This window comes from Nanorana parkeri, unplaced genomic scaffold, assembly GCF_000935625.1.
Source record: "Nanorana parkeri isolate BGI_ZX_2015 unplaced genomic scaffold, ASM93562v1 scaffold255, whole genome shotgun sequence".
Classification (NCBI taxonomy): domain Eukaryota; kingdom Metazoa; phylum Chordata; class Amphibia; order Anura; family Dicroglossidae; genus Nanorana; species Nanorana parkeri.
The window spans coordinates 386185-409758 of record NW_017306523.1 but is presented as its reverse complement, the minus strand read 5'-3'; the positions used below and the strand labels follow the sequence as shown (position 1 = coordinate 409758).

Genomic DNA, 23574 nt, shown 5'->3' with positions numbered 1-23574 from the left:
GCTGGGCACTGCTCTGTGTCCCAGCGGGGATGAAAGGAATCACGGCCGCGCCGACAAAACGGCAGGAAAATGTCACTTTCGGCATTTAGCCGAAAGTGCCATTTTCGGCTGGCGCCCCCCCCCTTCACTTTGGTTGTTACGCCACTGGCCAAAGCTAACAGACGGTATAACCATATGGCACATCTGAAAACAGGGGCATGTACCAAAGATATGCAGTAGTGTAGGAAAACAATTATGAATCTAAGTCAAGTTTAGTAAATATGGCAAGTAAGTCTTGAAGAAAGTCATCAATACCTATGGTATGAAGGGCAAGGAGGTGTCTAGGAATTATGATTTTGGGATCGTGCATCGGTTATCTGCAAGCCAGCATGCCCGGTTTGTAGAAAATGTATTCCAATTGCAGTAGGCTTTAGCAAAAATAATTCTTTACTTTTGCTTTCATTTTAGCAGCTCAATTAATTTCGTTCCATCCTCCTAGCAGTGACTTGGCAGCCTGCCAGCCTTTATTCAAAATTCAAACTTGTTGCTAAGTCCATTCATATTAGTAATCTACACATACAATTAAATCTAGACATGGTGTGTAGGCACTCTATATGGCAGTTCCTTTAATTTTTTTCCACAAGAATTGTATTAATACCAAATGGTATTAATACAGAAAGAAAGTCACTTAATGAAACAGGTACATTGGTGTTAAAGGTACATATGCAACAGTTGCTCAACATATTCATACAACAACAAAGGCATGGGTACAAAGGCAGTATCACAGTCTAACATAAGAATCAAAATATAAGTAATGGAACTGAGGAATCGAAGCCTTCATAATCAAGGAAATGTTATCCCTGGCATTTCAATTAATTTTAAGCATTATATTTGCTTTTAGCACCACCCAGGTTCCTGCCAATCTCCTCTACACCACAACCTGAGAGACGGCAAACTCCACAGAGGCGCCACTCCATAGAGAAAGAGACTCCAACCAATGTTAGGCAGTTTCTACCACCGACTCGACAAAGCTCCAGATCTTTGGTAAGTTCAATGCAACATATATTATGAAACTCATTATATTCATGTGGATGATGCCAGTGGATATGAAAGTGAAAGAAAAATAAATCCACCTGCTGTCATCATTCAGGACTCTACAGAAGCTGATGCAGAGAGTAATACCCCTAATTGTGGAAAGAGAGTTACAAGACTATTGTGTGTTAGTGGAATATGCAAGTTTACGTTTGCCAGTTAATATGTCATCGGAGGTACATGACAGCTGGTTATCACGCCTTTAAAAAAAAAAAAGTTGATTGCCATGCTTGCATGTTGGCTCTCTTGCTACAGATCTTCGAGTCACTGACCTATATTAAGCATGCAGATCAAGACTTTTTACTTTTCTTTTACCTTCCTGATCTGCCGGTCAGTGACTCAGAAGATACTGGAGCCACAGGCTTTGTATAACAGCCATGCAGCTAACATTCTCAGAAAGAGAATCGATCCAGAATGAGGATTTTTGTTTTGGTACCCTTAATTTAGACAGCACAAATCCTTCAGAGAGTAACAGCGGGTTATCTGTAATCCTTCTTATGTCCAGTGTTAAGCACATCAAACTACATTACATTTAAACAATAGAGATTATGAGTGATGACTATTAATACTTATATAAGCCTGTTTGTTTTCCTCCTTGAAAACCAGTGAAGGGTACAGTGCAACACTTGGTGTCACCAAAGGCACCCATTGCTCAGTTTCATCAAAAGTACAGCCTGTGATTAATGAAGCCTCGCCTGTCTGTCCCCATAGTATAGAACCAGTATACAAGATTGGCTGATTTGATGTATTTTCCTTACTTGTGTCAGACAGGTATATTTTGTACACCAAAGCGTGCATCCTGTTCCACTGCAGGTACACTGACTCACAGTGGCTGGTACAGCACAGCTTAGGATAGCCATTTGGGAGAATATTCTGTATGTGCTAACTGTAGAATGAGTTACCAGTAGCAGTTTTTAGAGGAACCATATTCATGTAGCCAGCGGGATTTATGTGATTTTTAGACATGGACCCAGTCATGGGTAAGAGTGATGGCTCGGGTCAGGGAAGTGTACTGCCTATCAGCACCAATCAAGCGGTGTTGTAGCAGGTTGGCACACATGGGTCTAATATAAATGCACTTTTCATAGAAACGGCAAATGTTGCAATATTAGTGCTTGACTATTTAATATTTTGTAAACACAATAGTATATGTGATGTTATTGCTGCAAAAGAGGAAACCTGGACAATATGATGATGTGCAACTGTGCAAAGTATGTAAAAAGCTGTAAGCTGATGTGTGTGCCACATCTATAGACTTCCCCTTTAATACCAAACATTAGATTGAAGTGTTTCCCTCAGCTTTCTGTTTACCTGTATACCATTTGCTTTCAGAAAGCATCAGAATAGCTACAGGTGAGCGAAACCTAAGGGATACGAATGTCTTTAAATTTTGGATCAGTTCTCAATTTTGGGTTTATTGACCTATTGAGTATCCGTTTGAATTCCTACATGTTAAAGATACTTTCTTGCTACAGATTAGATGTATTGCTGTTAGAGTTAAATAATCATAAGCAGTGTTCTTACTGAATATGAAAGGGTTTGCTGCCCTCCTGTGGACAGTGTATGGTATTATACATTTAGTAATACAATGGCTTTGGTTAGGCAATGCAAATCACTGTATTTGTTAGATATAATAGAGGTAGAACTAACTTTTACAAATGTGGAATCATTGCTCCTCTTTATTTCTGAATTCCTTTGGAGTTAGTTTCCTTGAAGGATGTCTAGTCACTGGCGGAACATGTCCTTCAATCTCCTCCCTATTTATTATCTAGGTTCCTAGGATAACCAGTTTCTTTCCAAGGATGTCTTTGCGACCACCATTTTCCAGCATTCACACAGCTTCTTTGTTGGGCTCTCATCCTTTTGAAGCAGCCATTTTTGGGGCAGCTGGGGCTATGTTTTATCTATTTGAAAAAGCTTATACCAGCAGGTGGAGAGCCCCCCAGGTTTGCCTCTTTCATCTTCGGTTTTGATCTGGCAATCAATCATTCTCTCCAATTTCCTCCTGGGTAGGAGTGGTACTTCAGCTGTTGCCATGTGGTCAGCTGCAGCATCCGCGCCTTCTTCCTCACTGATTTCGCAGCGGGGCACTCTGTGTGATTTTCCCTTTTGCCTGCTCCAATCATGATGCATAATATAACAAAGTTAATTCATGCCCCACAGGACAACAAACTGATACAGCAACATCCTTATTAACCTTGTATTTTAATATTCATCTAATATTAAACTTGTTTGGGCACTGCGTCTCTGCATATGGCCCATCCGTTTTATACAGTTCAATTGTTTCAGAGAGTGATGTTGCATAAAGTTTGTGTAGTCCTTGAACATAATTTAATTTATTTCAAAAAGAAACATTAGCATTTGATCTATCAGCTTTATCCCTGGGCATCCATTTTTATTTTTTTGACATATTTTCTTTCCAAACTGTGTAAATATCATTAGTATATATGTGTAAACTGCACATCTTCTAAAACAAATTACATAAATTATCAACTTGGTATTATAATTAAGAATTTCAGCCAGTATGGCAGTGTCCATTGCATTATTATGGCAGATGGTTTCCGTAGTTTTCTGCATAGGTGTACACTTTATATAAAAGCATTTTCCTCCAACTTCCTCTGTAATCTCTCAGGATAGTCTCAACCAACTTGAGTGTAGCTCATGTATTATTTAGATTTATTGATACAGAGATAATGAACCCACACAAAACGTAAAGTAACCTTTAATGCTTACTGTCATTTCATTGTCGTCCAGTCTTGAGAATGGTTGGCTGAACCGCTCCAAAACTTCGGTGAGCATTAAAACTTTTGTTTAAGTAAATGCTTCTCCGGAAAATTTCTGTGAGTACCTCATCTCTGCATCAACGTATACATACAAAGAGTTTAGAGTTTAAGTGATATTCTGTATTGGCAGACACTAAACTCAGGAGTTAAATCTTAAAAATGCATTTAAGTATCCTAACTATTAGCAAAAATGTATCTTATTTGTGCATCACTCAGTTGTGGATCCTCAAATCATCTCTGAATTGGTGCTGACACTGTCCTTCCTTCTGGAGGGTGGCTGCTTTTGTTCCCCATGGTCCCTGTGTGTTGTAAAGTGGCCCCCACACCAAGCTCACTCCCATGATGGACTACAATCTGAATACAAGTTTTTAAACTAAAGGTGAGATTATAATCCGTCATGGGAGCAAGCTTAGAGCCGGAACTACTTTACAACACACACACAGGGACCATGGGGTACAAAAGTAACCACCTCCAGAAGGAAGGACAGTTTCAGCACCAAATCAAAGATGATTTGAGGATCTACAGTTGAGTATTAACAAAAATGCATCTTATTTGTGTATCACTTAAGGTACTTAAATGCATTTGTAATATTTAACTCCTGAGTTTAGTGTCACTTCAAGTTATTAAAAAAGCTTTTGGGATTCCTTCAATCTCTTCATCAAAGCCTGATAAAGGAATAGAAAGAACCCCAAGAGCTTGCATCTTTAAAAAATGTACTTAGCCAGTAAAGGGTATCACTTAAACTCCAAACTCTCTGGACTAATTAGTGGCTAACACTGTACAGTACCATACTACATATATTTGTAAAATTAGGAAAGGCAGTACCTTCAACATATATTACAAAAGGTCTAGCACATGGCATGGGGTGAACAAGTCTGAATATATAGCCTGAATATAGCATATTTTCCAAAACAAAATTATACAACCAGAGCGATTTAGGCCCGGTTCACACCTGGGCGCTTTGTAGCGCGTTCGTACGCTCTGCAAAACGCTCAAACACAGAAATCTCATTATTTCCTATGGGTATGGTTCACACCTGGGCGTATTACAGGCCGCATGAACGCGCTACAAAACGCCCTACGCCCAAAGAAGTACAGAAGCTTCTTTGGGGCGTTTTTGTCGCGTGTTTCCATTGGGATATTTTTGTCGTTTGTCGCGCAGTTTTTACAGCGAATCGCGCAACAAACGCGCATATTCGATACGCCTAGGTGTGAACCCAGCCTTAAAGTAAATGGATAATTGAGCCACTGTTGTTGTCACGCATATACACATTTTGACCCCCAATAACTGTGGGTTCACATTTTTTACCTTTATAATAAAATAGGCAATGGTGGACAAATAAATTCACAAGTAGCCAGAAGGCCTATTTAGGGAGCCAAGGAGCACATATATTTTTTTAGACAGTCATGGTCTAAGATAGTGAAGAACCAGAAGTAATGTTAAAATGTTTTAGGCATATTGGCTACCTGGCTGTTTGAATTTGCCAGTTCTGTAAATAAGTGTATTGAAATGTGTACATTTAACCTTAAAAAGCTTTAAAAGGAAAAAACAAAAACACATAAAACGTGCCAATCTAATACATGCAAAAAACTTCTCTGCCCTTAGCTTTGCCCCATGTGGACTTTCTACAGATCTAGTGCTAGCTGCTGGTTGTAAGTTAAAGCCATCTGCGTAATTTGACTATTTGAGCATACTACACAGTCATTTTATTAATGCATCCATGATCATACCTGAAAAGATTCTACAGCTGATTAATATAAATGGTGCCTAGAATAAATAAAATTAATCTGTGAAATTTAATTCACAAAATTTTCTTAGTTTGTATTACATTTTATGACAACACAGCCTTACATTTTATTACGTATTGTTTTTCCTAAAAGCAGGCGACACTCCAGATCACGGAGGTAGCCCAAGGGGTATGTTATTTTAAGGATACCATGTGCAAATTTACCAGGGTGATTTCTTTCTCCACCTTTTAATTCCTGTGGTATTGGATTACTCTTTTGTTAGAGGGGCTTACACCTGTTTTCCAGCACGATGAGAGTTAATATTTGGGTATTTTTCCGGACAATGGAGATCCATAAATGCTAATGTTTTCCTGGTGTGTTAGTTGATTATCAGCATCTTCTTGTCTAATTTAAAGGCAGAACAGTCACTCACAGGTCACATAGCTGAAGAATTCATGGAGGATTCACTTTTAAAGCAGCCAATTTTGGCTATTGTAACATCTTTGTTCTGCCTTTCATTTAGATGTATAATTATGATCAGCCTGGCTTGTCCTGATTGACTATCAACGGGTGATAATTTTATTCTGTGGTGATTTTGGTGTCAAAATATCTGTAACATATCTAAGAGCCTATTTATAATGGGATAAAGTCTAAAATGTGGTGCTTTTTTATTGCCTTTTGTCACACTTTTTTTCTCTTTCACCTTGAGCAGGTGCAATTCATTATTTTGAATGGATATGTAATAGCTAGAGTATCAGCACAGTGCCACTAATGTTACAAGAGCAGAAATGCTTATTAGATTTTTCGTTTTGGTCTGTTTTTTTAACATAAAAAAATTACCCCACATACACACACGGGTGGTAAAGGAGAGGGATTAGATATGTAGAACTTACTTTGTAACTTCAATGATTATATTTGATTGAATAAGGAAGTTGTCAGTAACACCATGGGCACTACACTGTAAGATTCTCCCAAGCTCTCACTGACCAGTCATTAAAGGGGTTCTTTTGTAGGCTCTCTTCACACATGGGTCTTTTAGGTGCTTTGACAAAAGACCTGCTTGCTGCATCTTTGGTGCCGTTGGCTGCGAAACATGTGTTACATAGCAATGAATGGTAACACCTGTAAAACATACCTGTAATGCACAACACACCGCACCCTCAACTGACCAAAATGCGAAGGTGTGAATAGAGTCTCAGTCATTGTTGGCGGTTCAATCTCTATAGTAAAGTTTTCCCTAAATGGACACATTGATGGGGTGTTTACAAGACTACGAGATCTGCTGCACAGAGATGAAGGCGAAAGACACATTAGTCTCAGTCATTGTTGAAGGTTCAATCTCTAGTAAAGTTCCCCCAAATTGACACATTGATAGGGTGTTTACAAGACTAGGAGATCTGCTGCAAAAAGATGAAGGCCAAAGACACATTTTGGATTTTTTAACCAGTGTCTATTTAATGTAAACTTTATTTGCAGCAAGGATAGAAAGGGCTCTAAAAAACCCTTTACCAAACACTTGAGAGGTGCTGAAGAACATATGGGCTGGTATCAGCTTGGTAAGGAACTTGCACAGTTGTGGCCCTCTAGCCATGGGATATCAGCCTGTATGACTGATGTTTAGAGTTTTAAAGGGTTGGGCTATCACAAAAGGGAGACGGGCACAAGATTACAGGCGATTAGTGGAGCACTGCTGATATTTGACCTAGAGTAAATCCATTCACTAGCAATATGCTTCAAATTAAATATCAGTGTAATGAAAAGTCCTGATTATAAATAGGCCTCTTAATGGTAATCATTCATTAACCTGGTCTCCTACATCAGTTATTTACAATGCTAATCCTCAGCTAGCCCCATAGAGCTCATGATATGTTAATTTGCCATTGTGGGAACACATGCAAGCCAACACATCACCTCCAATACCTCCAGGCACATGCTGTTGTGTCTTCTTTGAGGATCAGCATTGATAAATGCTGTGCTTACAATATAAATATATATATGTGTTACCGGTGCAGGTAAGTTTCATTCCACCACAGCGTAAAATCCCCATGTTTGATTGGCTTACTAACACTTTCCTGTAACTGCTCTGCAATGCCCACCTCATACTATTTGTTAATGGAATGTTTTATGTATGAAACATTAAATCTGAAAATATTATGAACCTAAAACTAGGATCCTCCTACGCTAACCCCACCCTGAAAACAATTAGCAGCTTGCTCCAAAAATGAAAAACTCATCAATCTCTACATAAATGTGATTGTGATGTAGCGCTCGAGAAAAAGACCACCTTTACATTAAGGACAACATTAACAGTCTCTGTTATATCTACAAACAATTGATAAATAGTACTATAACATAATCTGTGCTGAATAAACAAATAATAATTGTACAATTTACATGGCCATAACACAATGTGCTGCACTCCACAACTCCAATGTTGGGCCCCTTTCAGAGGGGTAGCCAGATGTGATCTGCCTGTCAGTTTTTCAGGCTGATCTGATTGAAAGCTCAATGTAACCCTATGGGCAGCTGGACGTAAATGGACATGTGTCTGTTTACATCCGATTCCGTTTAATCCTGGAGCAAAAAAACAGAGAAGTATGCAAACCTGTTTTGGACGCCTACATCTGACACCCCATGACGTAACATTGGTCCGTTTAGTTCACATCGCAAGATGAAGGAAAAAATTGAATGTACACAAATGTTACATCTGTTCTGTACTGTTCCAATCAGCGGGGATCTCATGTGGTTTGGAGCAGACAGGTACCCATGTGAATAGGGCCTAAGACAAAATGTGTTTACAAAAACATTTCGGTGAAATAACACATTTTTGTTTTGCGCCAGAACTGTGGAGTAAACCAGTGTTTCTCAACCTTTTTTCAGTCATGGCACCCTTTACAAATATGCAAAAGTGGCAACCCAGTCTAAAATGCCATGTGATTTTAAAGGGGACAAACACACACAAAAAAGTGGGTTTCCCTCTTCACATAATTTCCACCCCTTAAATCAATATACCCCCTTCACATCAGAATTCCCCCTTTCACATCAGGAGCCCTATCATCTCAGTTTTTATTTCCAATTCACATTCCTACTACCACAAAAATTTTAAGCAACCCTGAGGAGGCCAGAAGGCAAACCAGGGTGCCACGGCCCCCTGGATGAGAAAGGCTGGAGTAGAGCACATTGTGTTATATTCCCATGTATTATGCAATAATATCTTTATGGATTGTGTTATAGCATTATGTATCATTTGTTTATAAATATAGCACAGATTGTTAATGTTGTTTATATTGTAAAGGTGGTTATTGTCATTAGTGCTGCATAAGTCACATTTATGTAGAACATTCAATATATAAAAATATTCTCAATAAATTAACTATGTTTTCTGTCGTACTGCAGAGGAGCTATAAAGAAAATAATTTAAATTACTTTTTCCATTTCATTAGAGACCGTTTTTGTCTTTAAGCACGGTAGGGGATTTGTACCCAGGTGTTTCCAGCCAGTAGTCTTTCGTATCTCTTTACTACTAACAGAGGTGCTTGGTTGAAGGTTTTTGTATCTCCTGTAGCTACATTGTTGGTTGCTGGACTAATGAAAGCTGTTCAATTTCAGGAGGAGTTTTGTTATCCGGTAGAATGTCTTGCTCTCACCGTAGAGGAAGTCATGCACATACGCCAAGTGCTGGTAAAAGCGGAGCTGGAAAAATATCAGCAATATAAAGATGTCTACAATGCTCTCAAGAAGGGAAAGGTAAAGTCTGTTAAAATTAAAAGAATATTACAACTTACTTTTCTATTTCTATTGACAACCTTTCTAAGACCTGAATTTTGTATAGAAGGGTGAATATAAGGCTCAGTACACATGGGCATCTTTTATTTATTTCTTTTTTAAAGAATATATTTTGTTAAACGTTTACAGTACCTTTTTACATCATTAAACCCCTCAACACAATACAATGTATATCCCTTTTTAAACTCCTCTTACCAACCTCTACGTATCATCTTAAGTATGCATCATTTTCCCTCATATCCACATTCCTGTCAAATTAAATTATCAAATTAGGTTTAACACTCTTTCGTCCTTCTCCCCTACTTCACACTCTCCCATTCCCCTTCTTCCCTCACCTACAGTTATGTGAAAAAGTGTTGGCCCCCTTCCTGATTTTTTCATTGTTTTGCACGTTTGTCACACTTTAATGTTTCAGATCATCAAACAAATTTAAATATTAGTCAAAGATAACACAAGTAAACACAACATGCAGTTTTTAAAGGAAGGTTTTTATTATTAAGGGAAAACAAAATCCAAACCCACATGGCCCTGTGTGAAAAAGTGTTTGCCCCCTAAACCTAATAACTGGTTGGGCCACCCTTAGCAGCAAGAACTGCAATCAAGCGTTTGCGATAACTTGCAATGAGTCTGTTACAGCGCTGTGCAGGAATTTTGGTCCACTCATCTTTGCAGAATTGTTGTAATTCAGCCACATTGGAAGGTTTTCGAGCATGAACCGCCTTTTTAAGGTCATGCCACAGCATCTCAATAGGATTTAGGTCAAGACTTTGACTAGGCCACTCCAAAGTCTTCATTTTGTTTTTCTTCAGCCATTCAGAGGTGGACTTGCTGGTGTGTTTTGGATCATTGTCCTGCTGCAGAACCCAAGTTCGCTTCAGCTTGAGGTCACGAACAGATGGCCGCACATTATCCTTCAGGATTTTTTGGTAGACAGCAGAATTCATGGTTCCATTTATCACAGCAAGTCTTCCAGGTCCTGAAGCAGCAAAACAGCCCCAGACCATTACACTACCACCACCATATTTTACTGTTGGTATGATGTTCTTTTTCTGAAATGCGGTGTTACACTTACGCCAGATGTAATGGGACACACATCTTACAAAAAGTTCAACTTTTGTCTCGTCAGTCTACAGAGTATTTTCCCAAAAATCTTAGGGATCATCAAGATGTTTTCTGGCATAACGGAGACAAGCTTTTATGTTCTTTTTGCTCAGCAGCGGTTTTCGTCTTGGAACTCTGCCATGCAGGCCATTTTTGCCCAATCTCTTTCTTATGGTGGAGTCATGAACACTGACCTGAACTGAGGCAAGTGAGGCCTGCAGTTCTTTGGATGTTGTTGTGGGGTCTTTTGTGACCTCTTGGATGTGTCGTCGCTGCGCTTTTGGGGTAATTTTGGCTGGCTGCCCACTCCTGGGAAGGTTCACCACTGTTCCATGTTTTCGCCATTTGTGGATAATGGCTCTCACTGTGGTTCGCTGGAGTCCCAAAGCTTTAGAAATGGCTTTATAACCTTTTCCAGACTGATAGATCTCAATTACTTTCTTTCTCATTTTACTTTTTTCACACAGGGCCATGTGGGTTTGGATTTTGTTTTCCCTTAATAATAAAAACATTCCTTTTAAAAACTGCATGTTGTGTTTACTTGTGTTATCTTTGACTAATATTTAAATTTGATGATCTGAAACATTAAAGTGTGACAAAAACGTGCAAAACAATGAAAAATCAGGCAAGGGGCCAACACTTTTTCACACAACTGTATTACCTCCCGCCCTCTTTAACAGATAATACAAAGAGAAAAAAAAAAGTGGGGGACTTGGATATTGGGTCATCAACTTTGCATAATTGACCCTACATTTACACTACAGATATGTCTGAATTCTCGACGAAGTAAAAAAGTCAACACAGGAGCTCCATGTCCCCTCAAACATAGAATATTTATAAAGTTGTGCTGTGAACTCCTTCACATACCCACTCCCGAGTCTGGGAAATACTTGACTTCCAATGCCTAGGAATTATTGCCCTTGTCGCCAACAACAGAAAATGAAGAAGTCCTCCCTTACTTTTTGCCGGTGATACTGGAAACATCGATAATAGTGCCACTTCCGGGGTCTCTGGTAGAATTACTCCCAGCAAATGCCCACCTATCTTAAAAATAGAGCTCCAGTACGTTCGTAACAACTGACAAGACCACCAGATGTGTAACATCGTCCCCTCCCCAACTTATCATTTCCAACACTTTTTTTTGTGAGGGGTTTATTCTATGTAAAACTGTTGGGCATCTATACCATAGTGTTAATATCTTAAAATTTCTTTCCTGCGTTTTTGCTGCTACACTAGACTTAAAAGTCAGGTAAAAAGCTTTATTCCACTCCTCCTTCTTATTCCAATTCCTTGATATAATAAGGGCGGGCCAGAAACCCTTGCATTAGCAAAATGTGATACACTCTTGAAACAACATAATGTTAAATTCCTAAATACCCCACCTTGTGAATGGAGATATAAATAAAAACTGTTTAAATTGCAGGTACTAATACCACTTTTCAACTCGAGGTCCCCAAAGGGAGCAAATCCACTAAGGGAAGCACCCCAGAGGCATTGACAGCCTGTATTATGGGTGTGGGCCTTATGGTTTCTCACTTCAAGAACCTTCTGCTCTCAATGGCTTGTGGGAATTCAGGATTACCATGAATAGGTGTTAGTGAGCCCACATAGGAGGAGACCTGGTGTTGTATGACCACTGCATCCCACACTTTTAATATAGCTGAATCTAAAGGGAAAATATTCTAATTTTGTGGCCACTTTGAAGGCCTAATCCACGGTAAAGAAGTCAGTGGCACTGGCTTGCTAAATTGTTCAATATTTACCCAGGGCATGAACTGCGATGGGGAAAACCAATCCACCATCTGATTAAGAACCGTCACCTTATAATATAACGCCATAAGCGGGAGCCCCACTCCCCCATTTAACTTTTGTTTAACCAAGATATCATATCTCAATCGTGCTACTGAAGACCCTCATATGTATCGGAGAAGGAGTGTCCGTAACCTATGAAAGAATCGACAAGGGACCCTGGTTGGTACCGTCTGGAATACATAAAGAAACAGGAGAGTACATCCATTTTAAATAATGCCATCTACCCAAGGATGTTTTTTAACCCTCCAGGCTTGCATTGATTCCAAAAGTGGTAGGTAATTAAGGCCATACGCTTTCTTTTAGGTCTGCGGGTATATACACACCCAAATACTTAAGGTCATCTGATGTCCTGCAAAAGGGAAAACTAAAACTTAGAAATTCACGTTACCCCCGAGACAGAGAGACGTAAAGACACTGATTTACCGGCATTTATTCGACAATTACTCAATCGGCCAAATTTATTTAGGTTCTGTAAGATTGAAGGGAACTCCAATCTAGGGTTGATAACCTACATCAATAAGTCATCTGCGAAGATACTTAATTTACAGGACCTATCTCTAATACTTACCCCTCTAATATCTCTATTAGACCGAAGGGCAATAGCTAGATGTTCCATGCTAAGATGTATAATAAAGGACAAAGCGGGCATCCTTGGCGGGTCCCATTAGAGATTTTTATTGGCTCTGACAACACACCAGTTACCCAAACACGCGCCATTGGAGACGAGTATAAGCCTAGTATTTTTTGTACAAAAGAGGCATGTATTCCTATTTGTTCCAACATCGCCATCATAAACCCCCAGATCAGCCTATCGAAGGCCTTCTCTGCATCCAGTGATGCAGAGAGAGCCCCTGACTCTGAGAATGGGGAATAAGAGACATTGTTTTGATATTGTTGTCCCTAGCCTCACGTTCAGGGACAAACCCTAACATCAGAAACCGGCACTGAAAAGTGAATTCCTATAGCCACTCCTCGACTTAGCCTGCAGACAATTGCTCATTTACCACTTAGTATACTATCTTCTGGCATTTTAGGAGCAGATGAGCTCTTAAAGTTTATTTCCCGACATGGGCATCTTTTAATATTTTTGTAAATGCTAGACTGAAGAGCAGCACTGAAGTTTGCCGAATACCTCCTGGGGCTTTCTAAAGCTACATCCAGAACACTCAATAAACTCCAGATAGTCCCACATTGGAACTGAAAGTGACACTAAAGTCAGGAGTTAAATCTTAAAAATGCATTTATAAGTACCTTATAAACAAAAATTTAGCTTATTTGTGCATCACTCGGCTGTAGATTCTCAAATCATCTCTGAATTTGTGCTGACACTGTCCTTCTGGAGGGTGGCTGCTTTTGTTCAACATGGTCCCTGTGTGTGTTGTAAGGTAGCCACCGCTCCAAGCTCACTCCCATAATGGACCACAATCTCAATACAAATTAAGTAAACTAAACGCAAGATTCTAGTCCAACGCGGGAGTGAGCTTGGAGCGATGGCTACTTTACAACACACACAGGGACCATGGGGAACAAAAGTAGCCACCCTCCAGTGTGAAGGACAGTGTCGGCACCATTTAAGAGATGATTTGAGGATCTACAGCCGAGTGATACACAAAAAAGATTAGGGCTGCAACCAACTAATCGATTAACCCTTTCACTGCCACGGATGTATTTCATATGTTGGTGGCAGCAGGCTCCTTTTAGAGAGACTCCCGCCAGGACTCTGTTTACATTTGTAACTCCAACTGTTGGCTTTACAGTGCAAGCATTTCTGGCGGCTGAGCTGCCGCCAGATCACTTTCAGGGGCTAGTGAAGTGCAAACAAAATCAAACAAGCATCCCGGAGCCCCTCAACTTCTATGACTTCTTGGACACCTTGACATTTGTGAGGTTTATAGATGTATCTAGGTTGAGAGCAAAGTTTATCTGGAGGTTACAGCAGGTTTATTCACTGCTGCCCAGAAAGTGTAGCAGCCACTCGTTCATTTTTAACCTGCTAAAGGTGGACCTATGAAACATAGTAGATTGCCCAAATCACATCATCCATTTTTGGTTGTACACTTATCCAGAATGATTACTCTCTGAGGTGATGTGACTATTACACATGTGTATGGATTAGGAGTCTTCCTGATCCATACACATGCGTAATAGTCAAACCCCCTACTATTACTACAGTCTACTGGAATGACTTGGTATTCATGTTTTTCTTTAGTGTGTAACTTGAAGTCTCTATAATAACGAACATGGATAGTGTTCTTATGGTCCTGTGATCGCTCACCAGGGAGTTAATTAAAATTGTATTTAAACTTGCAATGACTTGTTTATTACAAACAGAAGCAGTGTAATAAGGGCATAGAGAAAATATACATGGTTTACCCTGAAAGATTATATTGGTGCATGGTCAAATAATTTTCATTATGCTAATGTATTTTTATTTTTTTTAGGGGTGGGGGAATTTGTCTTTCTGTTTTCTAATAAATGCACTGTTTTAAATGATATTTTTAGAAATATTTTTGCTTTTCTGGCTGTGGGGTATTTGAGCTAGAGCTACCAGTAAATGGTAAATCTGAATAGTGGTATTAAAGAGGCCCTATCAGTACAACTGAGGGGTGCAGGGGACCAAGGAGAACAGCACTCCTGGAAGTGTACTGATTTCCCAACAGATTTCAGTATGGGATTTCTGGCAGTGTGAACATTGGGAAAGGTATATATAGGAGCTTGCACTAGGTTTCCTCTCTACACTACTGGCATCCAGGGAGGGTGGAAATCAAATAAACCGGTTGCTTTGCTCTGCGTAGGAAAAGCAAAGGTTTACTTTAATAACAATATCAGATGTCTACATAAGTCCAGTCTTGACTGGTAATCTTAAACCCTAATTGAGTCTCAAGTGTCTGATTGTTAACAGATGTAAATCTAAATAAACCTAATGTTTCATATATTCATTCCGTTCAGAAAAAATGTTAGTTATTTCGATATGATTTCTTCTCTACCAAATTTAAAATTAGTATGCATGTGGCGAACATGGAATATATTCATTTCCTATATGTGGAATCCTTTTGGGTGGTGAAAGTAAAACAGTCATCTAGGCATCTGCTCCACCCCCCTGCTACAAAACTGCACTGCAAAAGTGTTAAAATAACACCCAAAACATTATTTTATCACAGTAATAGATAAAATAAAGTCTGTGATGTAAAAATAACACTTGCTTAAGGAACGTTAAACTGCGTGTGCATTTACAATTCCAGCTTTTGTGAATTGCATGTTTCAGCCAGTAAAATTAAAAAGTGGTAAAATAAGGATAGATAAATTAACTTCTACTCTCGTAACGCTGAGCTTTGTGAATTGACCCCATTGAATATACAATCACGTCTACACATGATGGCTAAATCAGTGCAAAGTAATTAGAATTAAAAACATCCTGTATTATTGGTTAAGCCATACAACAGAGAAGAGTTGGGTTAGATCATAAATATTCTCATTATGTACAATTCATACATGTACAATTTTACAGCTAGTATTGTTGTCTGGCCATGTACGCTCTTCTCTTTTGTATTGTGGTCTGACCATGTACGCCCTTCTCTTTCATTGTATTGTTCCCTGACCATGTACGCTTTTCTCTTTCGTAGTATTGTTCCCTGACCATGTACGCTCTTCTTCTCTTTCATAGTATTGTTATCAGACCACGTACTCTCTTCTCTTTCGTAGTATTGTTCCCTGACCATGTACGCTCTTCTCTTTCATAGTATTGTTATCAGACCACGTACTCTCTTCTCTTAAGTAGTATTGTTCTCTGACCATGTACGCTCTTCTCTTTCATAGTATTGTTCTCTGACCATGTACGCTCTTCTCTTTCATAGTATTGTGGTCTGACCATGTACACTCTTCTCTTTCATAGTATTGTGGTCTGACCATTTACTCTCTTCTCTTTCATAGTATCGTTATCTGACCACGTACTCTCTTCTCTTTCATAGTATTGTGGTCTGACCATGTACGCTCTTCTCTTTCATAGTATTGTGGTCTGACCATGTACTCTCTTCTCTTTCATAGTATTGTTATCTGACCATGTACTCTCTTTTCTTTCCTCTACAGCTTTGTTTATGTTGTCGGACAAAGAGATTTTCCTTGTTCACCTGGTCTTACACTTGCCAGTTCTGCAAACGGTAAGTATTTGTCTGTACACTTGAGTTCTATTTTTTTTATTATCTTGCATTACTGTGTAATGGATCAGGAAATATGAGCAAATTTCCTCTTGAAAGAAGTGTATTTGTGTCTTGCTTATAAAGTATTTCCATTTTTGAAAAAGCAGTGTTTTGTTTGTACAGTGCATGGCTCTTGTCAGTTGCAGAGTCATTGTATAAGTGAGAGTTAATTGACTGATTCTACAGTATTAGTAACATAATTCTGTGTTTGTATCTTTTATAGGCCTGTGTGTTCACAGTGCTGCAAAAAGGTAAGCTGGAAGTGTATAGCCAGTAAACATTAGACATCTTTTCCTGTGTTTTTATTTTTACTGTCTTGACACAAATTGTATATTTATCTTCCATGACAGATGAGATTACCTTCCAAGCCATATTCCACACTCCCCATCTTTTCACTGGGACCTTCTGCCTTGCAGAGAGGGGACAGTTTCCTCAGGCCTGAGAGGCCCTCCACCAGTCATCATCGACCACCTAAGAGCTTACCCAAGTAAGTCATGTAGAAAATTGTACATTTACTGTATGTTCTGTAAGTGTGCTTAGCTGAAGGTTCACCACTACAAGGAGAAAATTGCAAGAATGAATGTGATATTTCTTTTTGGAGAATCTCTATTGCACCAATACATAAACTGTTATTTACTGCAAGGAAGAGACACTTACACCAATCAGCCATAACATGACTGCTGTCAGTTCAAGTGAATAACATTGATTATTTAATACAATGGCACCTGGAAGTGGGTGGGATACATTAGGCAGCAAGTGAACATTTTGTTCCTTAAGTTGATGTGTTGGAAGCAGAAAAAATGGACAAGCTTAAGTATTTGAGCAACTTTGACATGGGCCAAATTGTGATAGTTACATCACTGGGGCAGAGCAACTCCAAAACTGCAGCTCTTGTGGGATGTTCCCGGTCCGCAGTGGTCAGGAGCTACCAATTTTGTCCAAGGAAGGAATCTGATCCAATAGAAGAGCTACTGTAGCTTAAATTGCTGGTACCAATAGAAAGTTGTCTGAACACAGTGCATTGCAGTTTGTTGTGTATGGGGCGGCATACCCGCAGAATGGTCAGGGTGCCCATGCTGACCCATGCCCACAGCAACTAAAATGGGCATATAAGCATCAGAATTGGACTACAAAGCAATGGAAGAAGGTGGCCTGGTCTGATGAATCACATTTTCTTTTACATTATGTGGATTGAGGGGTGCGTGTGCATCGTCTACATGGGGAAGAGATGGCACCAGTATGCACTATGGGAAGAAGGCAAGCCGGCAGTGGCTGTGTGATGCTTTGGACAATGTTCTGCTGGGAAACCTTGGGTCGTGCCATTCATTTGGATGTTACTTTGACATGTGCCACCTACCTAAACATTGTTCCTGACTAAGTACACTCCTTTATGGAAACCGTTTTCCCTGATGGCAGTGGCCTCTTTCACCAGGATAATTCGCCCTGCCACTGTGCAAAAATGGTTCAACAATGGTTTAAGGAACACAACGAGTTTGAGGTGTTGACTTGGCTTCCAAATTCTCGAGATCTCAATCCAATCGAGCATCTGTGGGATGTGCTGGAAAAACATGTCCGATCTATGGAGGCCCCACCTTGCAACTTACAGGACTTAAAGGATCTGCTACTGACTGCTTGGTGTCAGATATCACAGCACACCTTCGGAGGTCTAGTGGAGTCCATGCCTCAACACATAAGGGCTGATTTGGTGACAAAACATAATGCTCAATATTGGGCGGGTGATCATAATGTTATGGATGATTGGTGTATATTGCGGAATACCAGACTTATATTCTTTGCATAGTTAATGTGAACATAATATTTGAATGATTATGTTTGCACTCTTTATCATTTTTCTCACTAAGTAAGTTTTTATATATTTTAGATATCATGTTGGAAATATTGAAAGGTATTTTGGATGCACATTAGGAGTTTTATAGAGCACTTCACTTAAGACTGTTTATTTAATACCACTTATACTGGAAACACCAAGTCTTGGTAGCAGTATATCATATTCTACATTAAAAATATGCCGTCCGTCCGTTTTTTTACTACGGGCGGACGGCAAGAGGTTAAAAAGAGGAAATAATTAGAGATGGTTTCAGTGGAACTCAAGCCAAAATCTTTTTTTATTTATTGGTTAGATCCACAATGTGTGTTTGTGTTTTTTATTACTTTCTGTGTCCTCTGTGATGAGATTTCCCCTTCTTGTCTAAAAGGTTCCACTGTAACAGCTGATATATAGCCAGTGCTTTCAGCTACATATAAAGTAAGGGCAAGGATTCTGACCAGCAGGGTTACAGACAAATACATTTCTTCTGTAACACTTTTGGGGAGATTTCCCCTTACTTCCTGTCCTAGTGACAGTGTTAAATAATGTGCATTATTACTTAATCTGACTTATGTCCATTTGTTCTGTATAGGTTGGGGTCAAAGTCCAAATCTGAGGATAAGTCAGATGATGAACTCCAATTCCCAAAAGAGCTCATGGAAGACTGGAGCACCATGGAGGTGTGCGTGGACTGTAAGAAATTTATCTCGGATATCATTAGCTCCAGCCGCCGCAGCCTGACGCTGGCTAACAAGCGGGCCCGGTTAAAAAGGAAGACACAGTCGTTCTACCTGTCATCCACAGGGACATCTGAGTACCGGCCGACGGAGAGAACAATCAAAGAGATCTGACTCTTGTGCCTTTTTACCTTCTTTTATTTTTCTTTAATCTGCTTCGGTGTAATGAATAATCAGGCTGTTGCTATTTTATTTTTTTAAGGTTTCGAGCAAGCTTGAATTCCGCAAAAATAGCACACTCCCTTTATTTTTTAATGTGCTCAAAAAATGGGCTGCAGCCACACAAGCTGTCCCAGATGCAGCATTTCCTTTGCACTGGAAGAATGCAGCTATTGCCTTTTTTTATCTGTTTGTAATGAGACTATATTACATGGACTCTGCTGGAGATCAGAATGTTCTATCTGCAAGAGAGATCCATTAGGGTAAAGCTGGCACTGTTACCTCACAGAGTACATATCCCCTGGCTCTGCTGAAGAGAGGAGCAATGTCTTATTTTTACATCGTGTCTACATTCCTGTTTGTAATTTTCATTATCTATCATTCAATCATTTAATCATTATCTTAATTAGCTGTCGCCAAAACGACATAGAACGATGCCTTGGTTTGGAGGAACTGCTTGAGAAAGTAGCATCTATGCTGAGATATTGGCCTATCAGGTATATAGCTGTATGATGCAGTAGGATGCTGGTAACTTCTGTCCCCAAGGAAATACTCAGAAGTGACTAGCGAGAGAATCATAGCACTTTTATTTCTTCCTCAGTGCCAAATGATGTCTTCCCAATCCAAATATCATTCCATCCCTTTTTTATGTGCTTTTAGATCCTCCCACCAGTTTTGTGGTTTCAGTGCAAAAACGGGTGTTGGAGAGAACATGTAAATGAAATATGTTTATAAAAACTGGCTACTGACAAGGAAAAACAAATATGGTACAGTCTCAAATGTTTTGTGGCTTCATAAAGCAGTCTCTAGTTGACTTTTGTTTGTGTTTATATGTCCATTAGAGTGTACCTCCTGTCCACTGGAGACAACAGTCTTGTAGACAGGACCAGGCTTTTTATCTAATGCATTGCATCAGCATAGGAATTCATGATATAGCTGTGGCATTGATCACATGCCATGCCTGTAACAACAGCTATAACTGTTCATACTGCTAACCATGGTGCTTGGAGACTAGTGGGCCTTCCACTGTCACCTGACTAGAACCTTTTTGGGCCTCTTTTGCCCCTTCTACTATGGCATCCTTTGTGTTCTACTTGGTGAGAGCACATTTGTCATGTCTACCTTCCACATTGCGTCAACCTTAGCATATCTATGCCTCTGTGCTCAAAGTAAACCTGTCACTCTACTCATTCAGGGCAAAGTATCAGTATCGCCTAATATCTACACCCATCCATGGTAGATACTTGCCATCCTTGCATTCTTCTCCTACCCAATTTGACAGTTATGGCCCTGTGAAGTATCTGGTGCATCTAGGTATAAGAGCATGTGACCCTCTCCCCCTCTTGAAACAGCGTTGGGTACCTGAGCAGCCAGTCAGGAAGAATGAGCTCGGTCATGTCTGGCTGGAGAAAGGTAGTTTGTAAGCTCACACAGTTTACACTTTCTATCAGGGCCCAGTGGAAGATGAATATTAATAACAGATGAGGTGGCCTATTAAATGAAACCTGCTACTTTTCTCTGAATCGACGAAGTAACAGGTTCTCTTAAAGTCAGAAAGTGTAGAACAATAAGCAATAGGAAAGAACAGACCTATTCCAAGGCCTCTTGAAGGGGTATGTGTCCAGGCAGGGTGGTGTTTTGTAGCAAAAGCAAAATGGAGGATTAATGTAGGGACACAAATGTGTCGCTTCCTATTTTCTGAGCTCCATGACTAATAGGGGTTTATCTGACATGTGTCAGAGTGATGCCATTAATGCCACCGCATTGACCTTCTTTTTTTCACAGAATCAATGGGCTGAATACTTTTACAGTCTACAATTCTGTCTGCCTCCGTGACGACAGATCATTTTAAACAGTAGAAGTTGTGTCATGACATTATGGTGAAATGTGTGATACTGACACTAGTGCAATACAAACATTGTACAGGTTTCATACTAGCTGCCAAGCAGGTCATTTATGTAAATATTTCATTTAAAATTTTCCGTTCCTATGAAATTGAGTACAATAATTTCCATACTGTACAGTACCTAGCTACTCACAGCATTATGAATATTGGTCTTTGCTATGTACCGGAAAGGTTGGACTGTAGCAGTATTCCGGTGATGTCTTTGGCCCCTCTTGACACCTTCTTGTCTGTCAGTCTGGATAAGCAGTCTGCTATTCATACACAGCTAAGAGCACTAGCTGTAGATCAGCTGTTTAGCACATAATGCTCTGGTACTCTAGAAGCAGGCTCACTTTCAGGTTCATATGCACAAAACAAAAAAACTTTTTTTTGTAAATACTTGTACTATATTTATTAATAACTGGGATGCATTCTTATAATTACTGGCAGGAAGATTTGACACTGGAGGAAAGGTATATTTATATGTACATTGACCGTAATATAATGTCAGGTTTGCTCATTATGTTAGTCATGCTAGGATTTTTTGCATTGATGAGTTTTTATGTTAAAACTGCAACTATAGTTCATTCCTAATAATTTTATTTATGGCATTTCTTTTCTAGTTGTTGAATCAGTGTAAACACCATGTGGTGTAAACATATGTGACCAGTGTTGTTATGATTTCCTGCACGCTTGTTGATGGAGTCTTGAGGCACTTTACCTCCGATAGTCAGCAAGCTGCAGAAACCATTTGACATTCCCTTTGGCACTCTAGCAAGTTTTTTTCCTATAGGAGATGAAGTCCAAAACCAGCTGGAGTGCCAGAGGTCTCCTACCCTTACCATGTGCTCTTATGGTGACTCTGGGCCTGCATTGATTGTAGTTATTATGAACCTCAACCCATCGACAGCTCCGTTACTTGTTATCTTTGTTCCCCTGTAGATTTCTCCACAGCAGCTGCCCTGCTTCTGTGAGAAGAATAAAATGCCTTGAAATCTTAAGATAGTATCTGTGTGTTGAATTGTAAGTGTACTGTAATTTTATTTGTATAAGGTGACTTTGTCGTATGTTTTTTTTTTTTTTTTTTTTGTGTATGTTTTTTAAATGTAAGGTGACATTGGCGTATGTTTTTTTTTTTTTTTTTCTGTCATAGCTGTTATAATGCTATTTTCCCAGTGCTGAATAAACCATGATCATACCCGGGAACTTGCCAGAAATTACCCAGCAATGCTGGATTTTCCTCAGCATTGCTGGGTCTGTCATTATCTCTGGGTGGCCAGACTGGACTCCTGTGCAATCTGGCTGTCCCCTGTTGTTGATTGCTATGGATTGGTAGCAAGCAGTGACATCGCCAAGCCACATGCCCAGTTCCTGCTCCAGCAGAAGATAAAACTTCAATCACAGAGGTCGCCAGTGGAAAGACTGAGTCTGTTCAAGTTCTGCTCTGCCCTTCTGGCTCCCAGTTCCTGCCTTTGATCTGCCGACTGTCATGCTGCCAGCCTGACACACTGAGGGATCAATCTAGTGAATTACACCAAGTTGCATCAGTGACTCTGTGAGGGAGTCCTGGGGGACTGAGGACTCTGATGTTAAGGGGGCTTCTGATGTGATGCAAAAAGAGGGGGGGGCTTCAGATATGAAGGGGAGGTTCTGATGTAAAATGTATCCATAATTATATAATTAATTTGCAGGCCTGTCACTTTAGACCCCATTCACACTGAGCGACATGCAAATCGCGCGACTTTGAGCGACATTGAGCGACGAGCGACATTGAGCGACGTGTCGCGCGATCTTCCTATTGGGCTGTATGCAATCAGGAGCAATATCGCTCAAAATCGCTCTAAAAAAGGGTCATGTAGAAGCGACAAGCTACCAGCGACGAGCTACAAGCGATATTGAGCGATATTGAGCGACGAGATGTGAACAGCTACATTGAATTGTATTGGTGAAGCTACATAGAGCGATATAGTGCGGAAATATGAGCGATATCGCTACAAAAATCGCGCGATAAATCGCTCAATGTGAACGGGGCCTTAAAGCTACAACATTGGCCCTCTCTTTGGCTACCTCACACTACATTACTGTTAAACCACTGCTTCTACTTCAGAGCAGTGTACATGCAGTGATTTGCCCCTCCCATCAATACACCCCAAATCTCCAGATCACCGACTTTGAAAAGTTCATAGGTATGCCCATTATCTTTTTGCAGTTTGCCTTTAACACATCACTAATTAGCTTTGATGTTCCAGGCTTCCTCCTATGAGGAGTCACTTGCAAACGTAAGTGTAGTTCCTCCAATATCGGGCTGGATTGGGGCCGGTTTATTGTAAACAAGCAATTAGAGCATTTAGAATGCTCAGAATGACTTTCTAATATAGACAAAACACTACGATCACTTACTTTCCAAACATAGGATTATGCATTTGTTTAAATAGAAAAAGAAAAATCAAATTTTAATTCACGATTTACAACATCTTCTCTTTTTATAG

At 39.8% G+C, this 23574-nt stretch overlaps 1 protein-coding gene across 9 annotated transcripts in view; it reads left to right on the top strand.

Moving 5' to 3' along the window:
- The window catches only part of SPIRE1 (spire type actin nucleation factor 1), a 147000-nt gene extending 126721 nt beyond the window's left edge, over positions 1-20279 (top strand). For 4 of the 9 annotated variants that reach the window (XM_018556851.1, XM_018556849.1, XM_018556850.1 and 1 more), the window contains 6 exons: positions 881-1023; positions 9191-9328; positions 16367-16437; positions 16700-16727; positions 16827-16963; positions 18897-20279. In XM_018556851.1, the coding sequence (XP_018412353.1) occupies positions 881-1023; positions 9191-9328; positions 16367-16437; positions 16700-16727; positions 16827-16963; positions 18897-19155 (776 nt within the window). In that variant the 3' untranslated portion in view covers positions 19156-20279. Of the gene's footprint in view, positions 1-880; positions 1024-2843; positions 3018-5734; positions 5771-9190; positions 9329-16366; positions 16438-16699; positions 16728-16826; positions 16964-18896 lie in introns of all 9 variants that reach the window. The other 5 variants (XM_018556845.1, XM_018556842.1, XM_018556847.1 and 2 more) reach the window with 3 other exon arrangements.
- The last annotated feature ends 3295 nt before the right edge of the window (positions 20280-23574 follow it).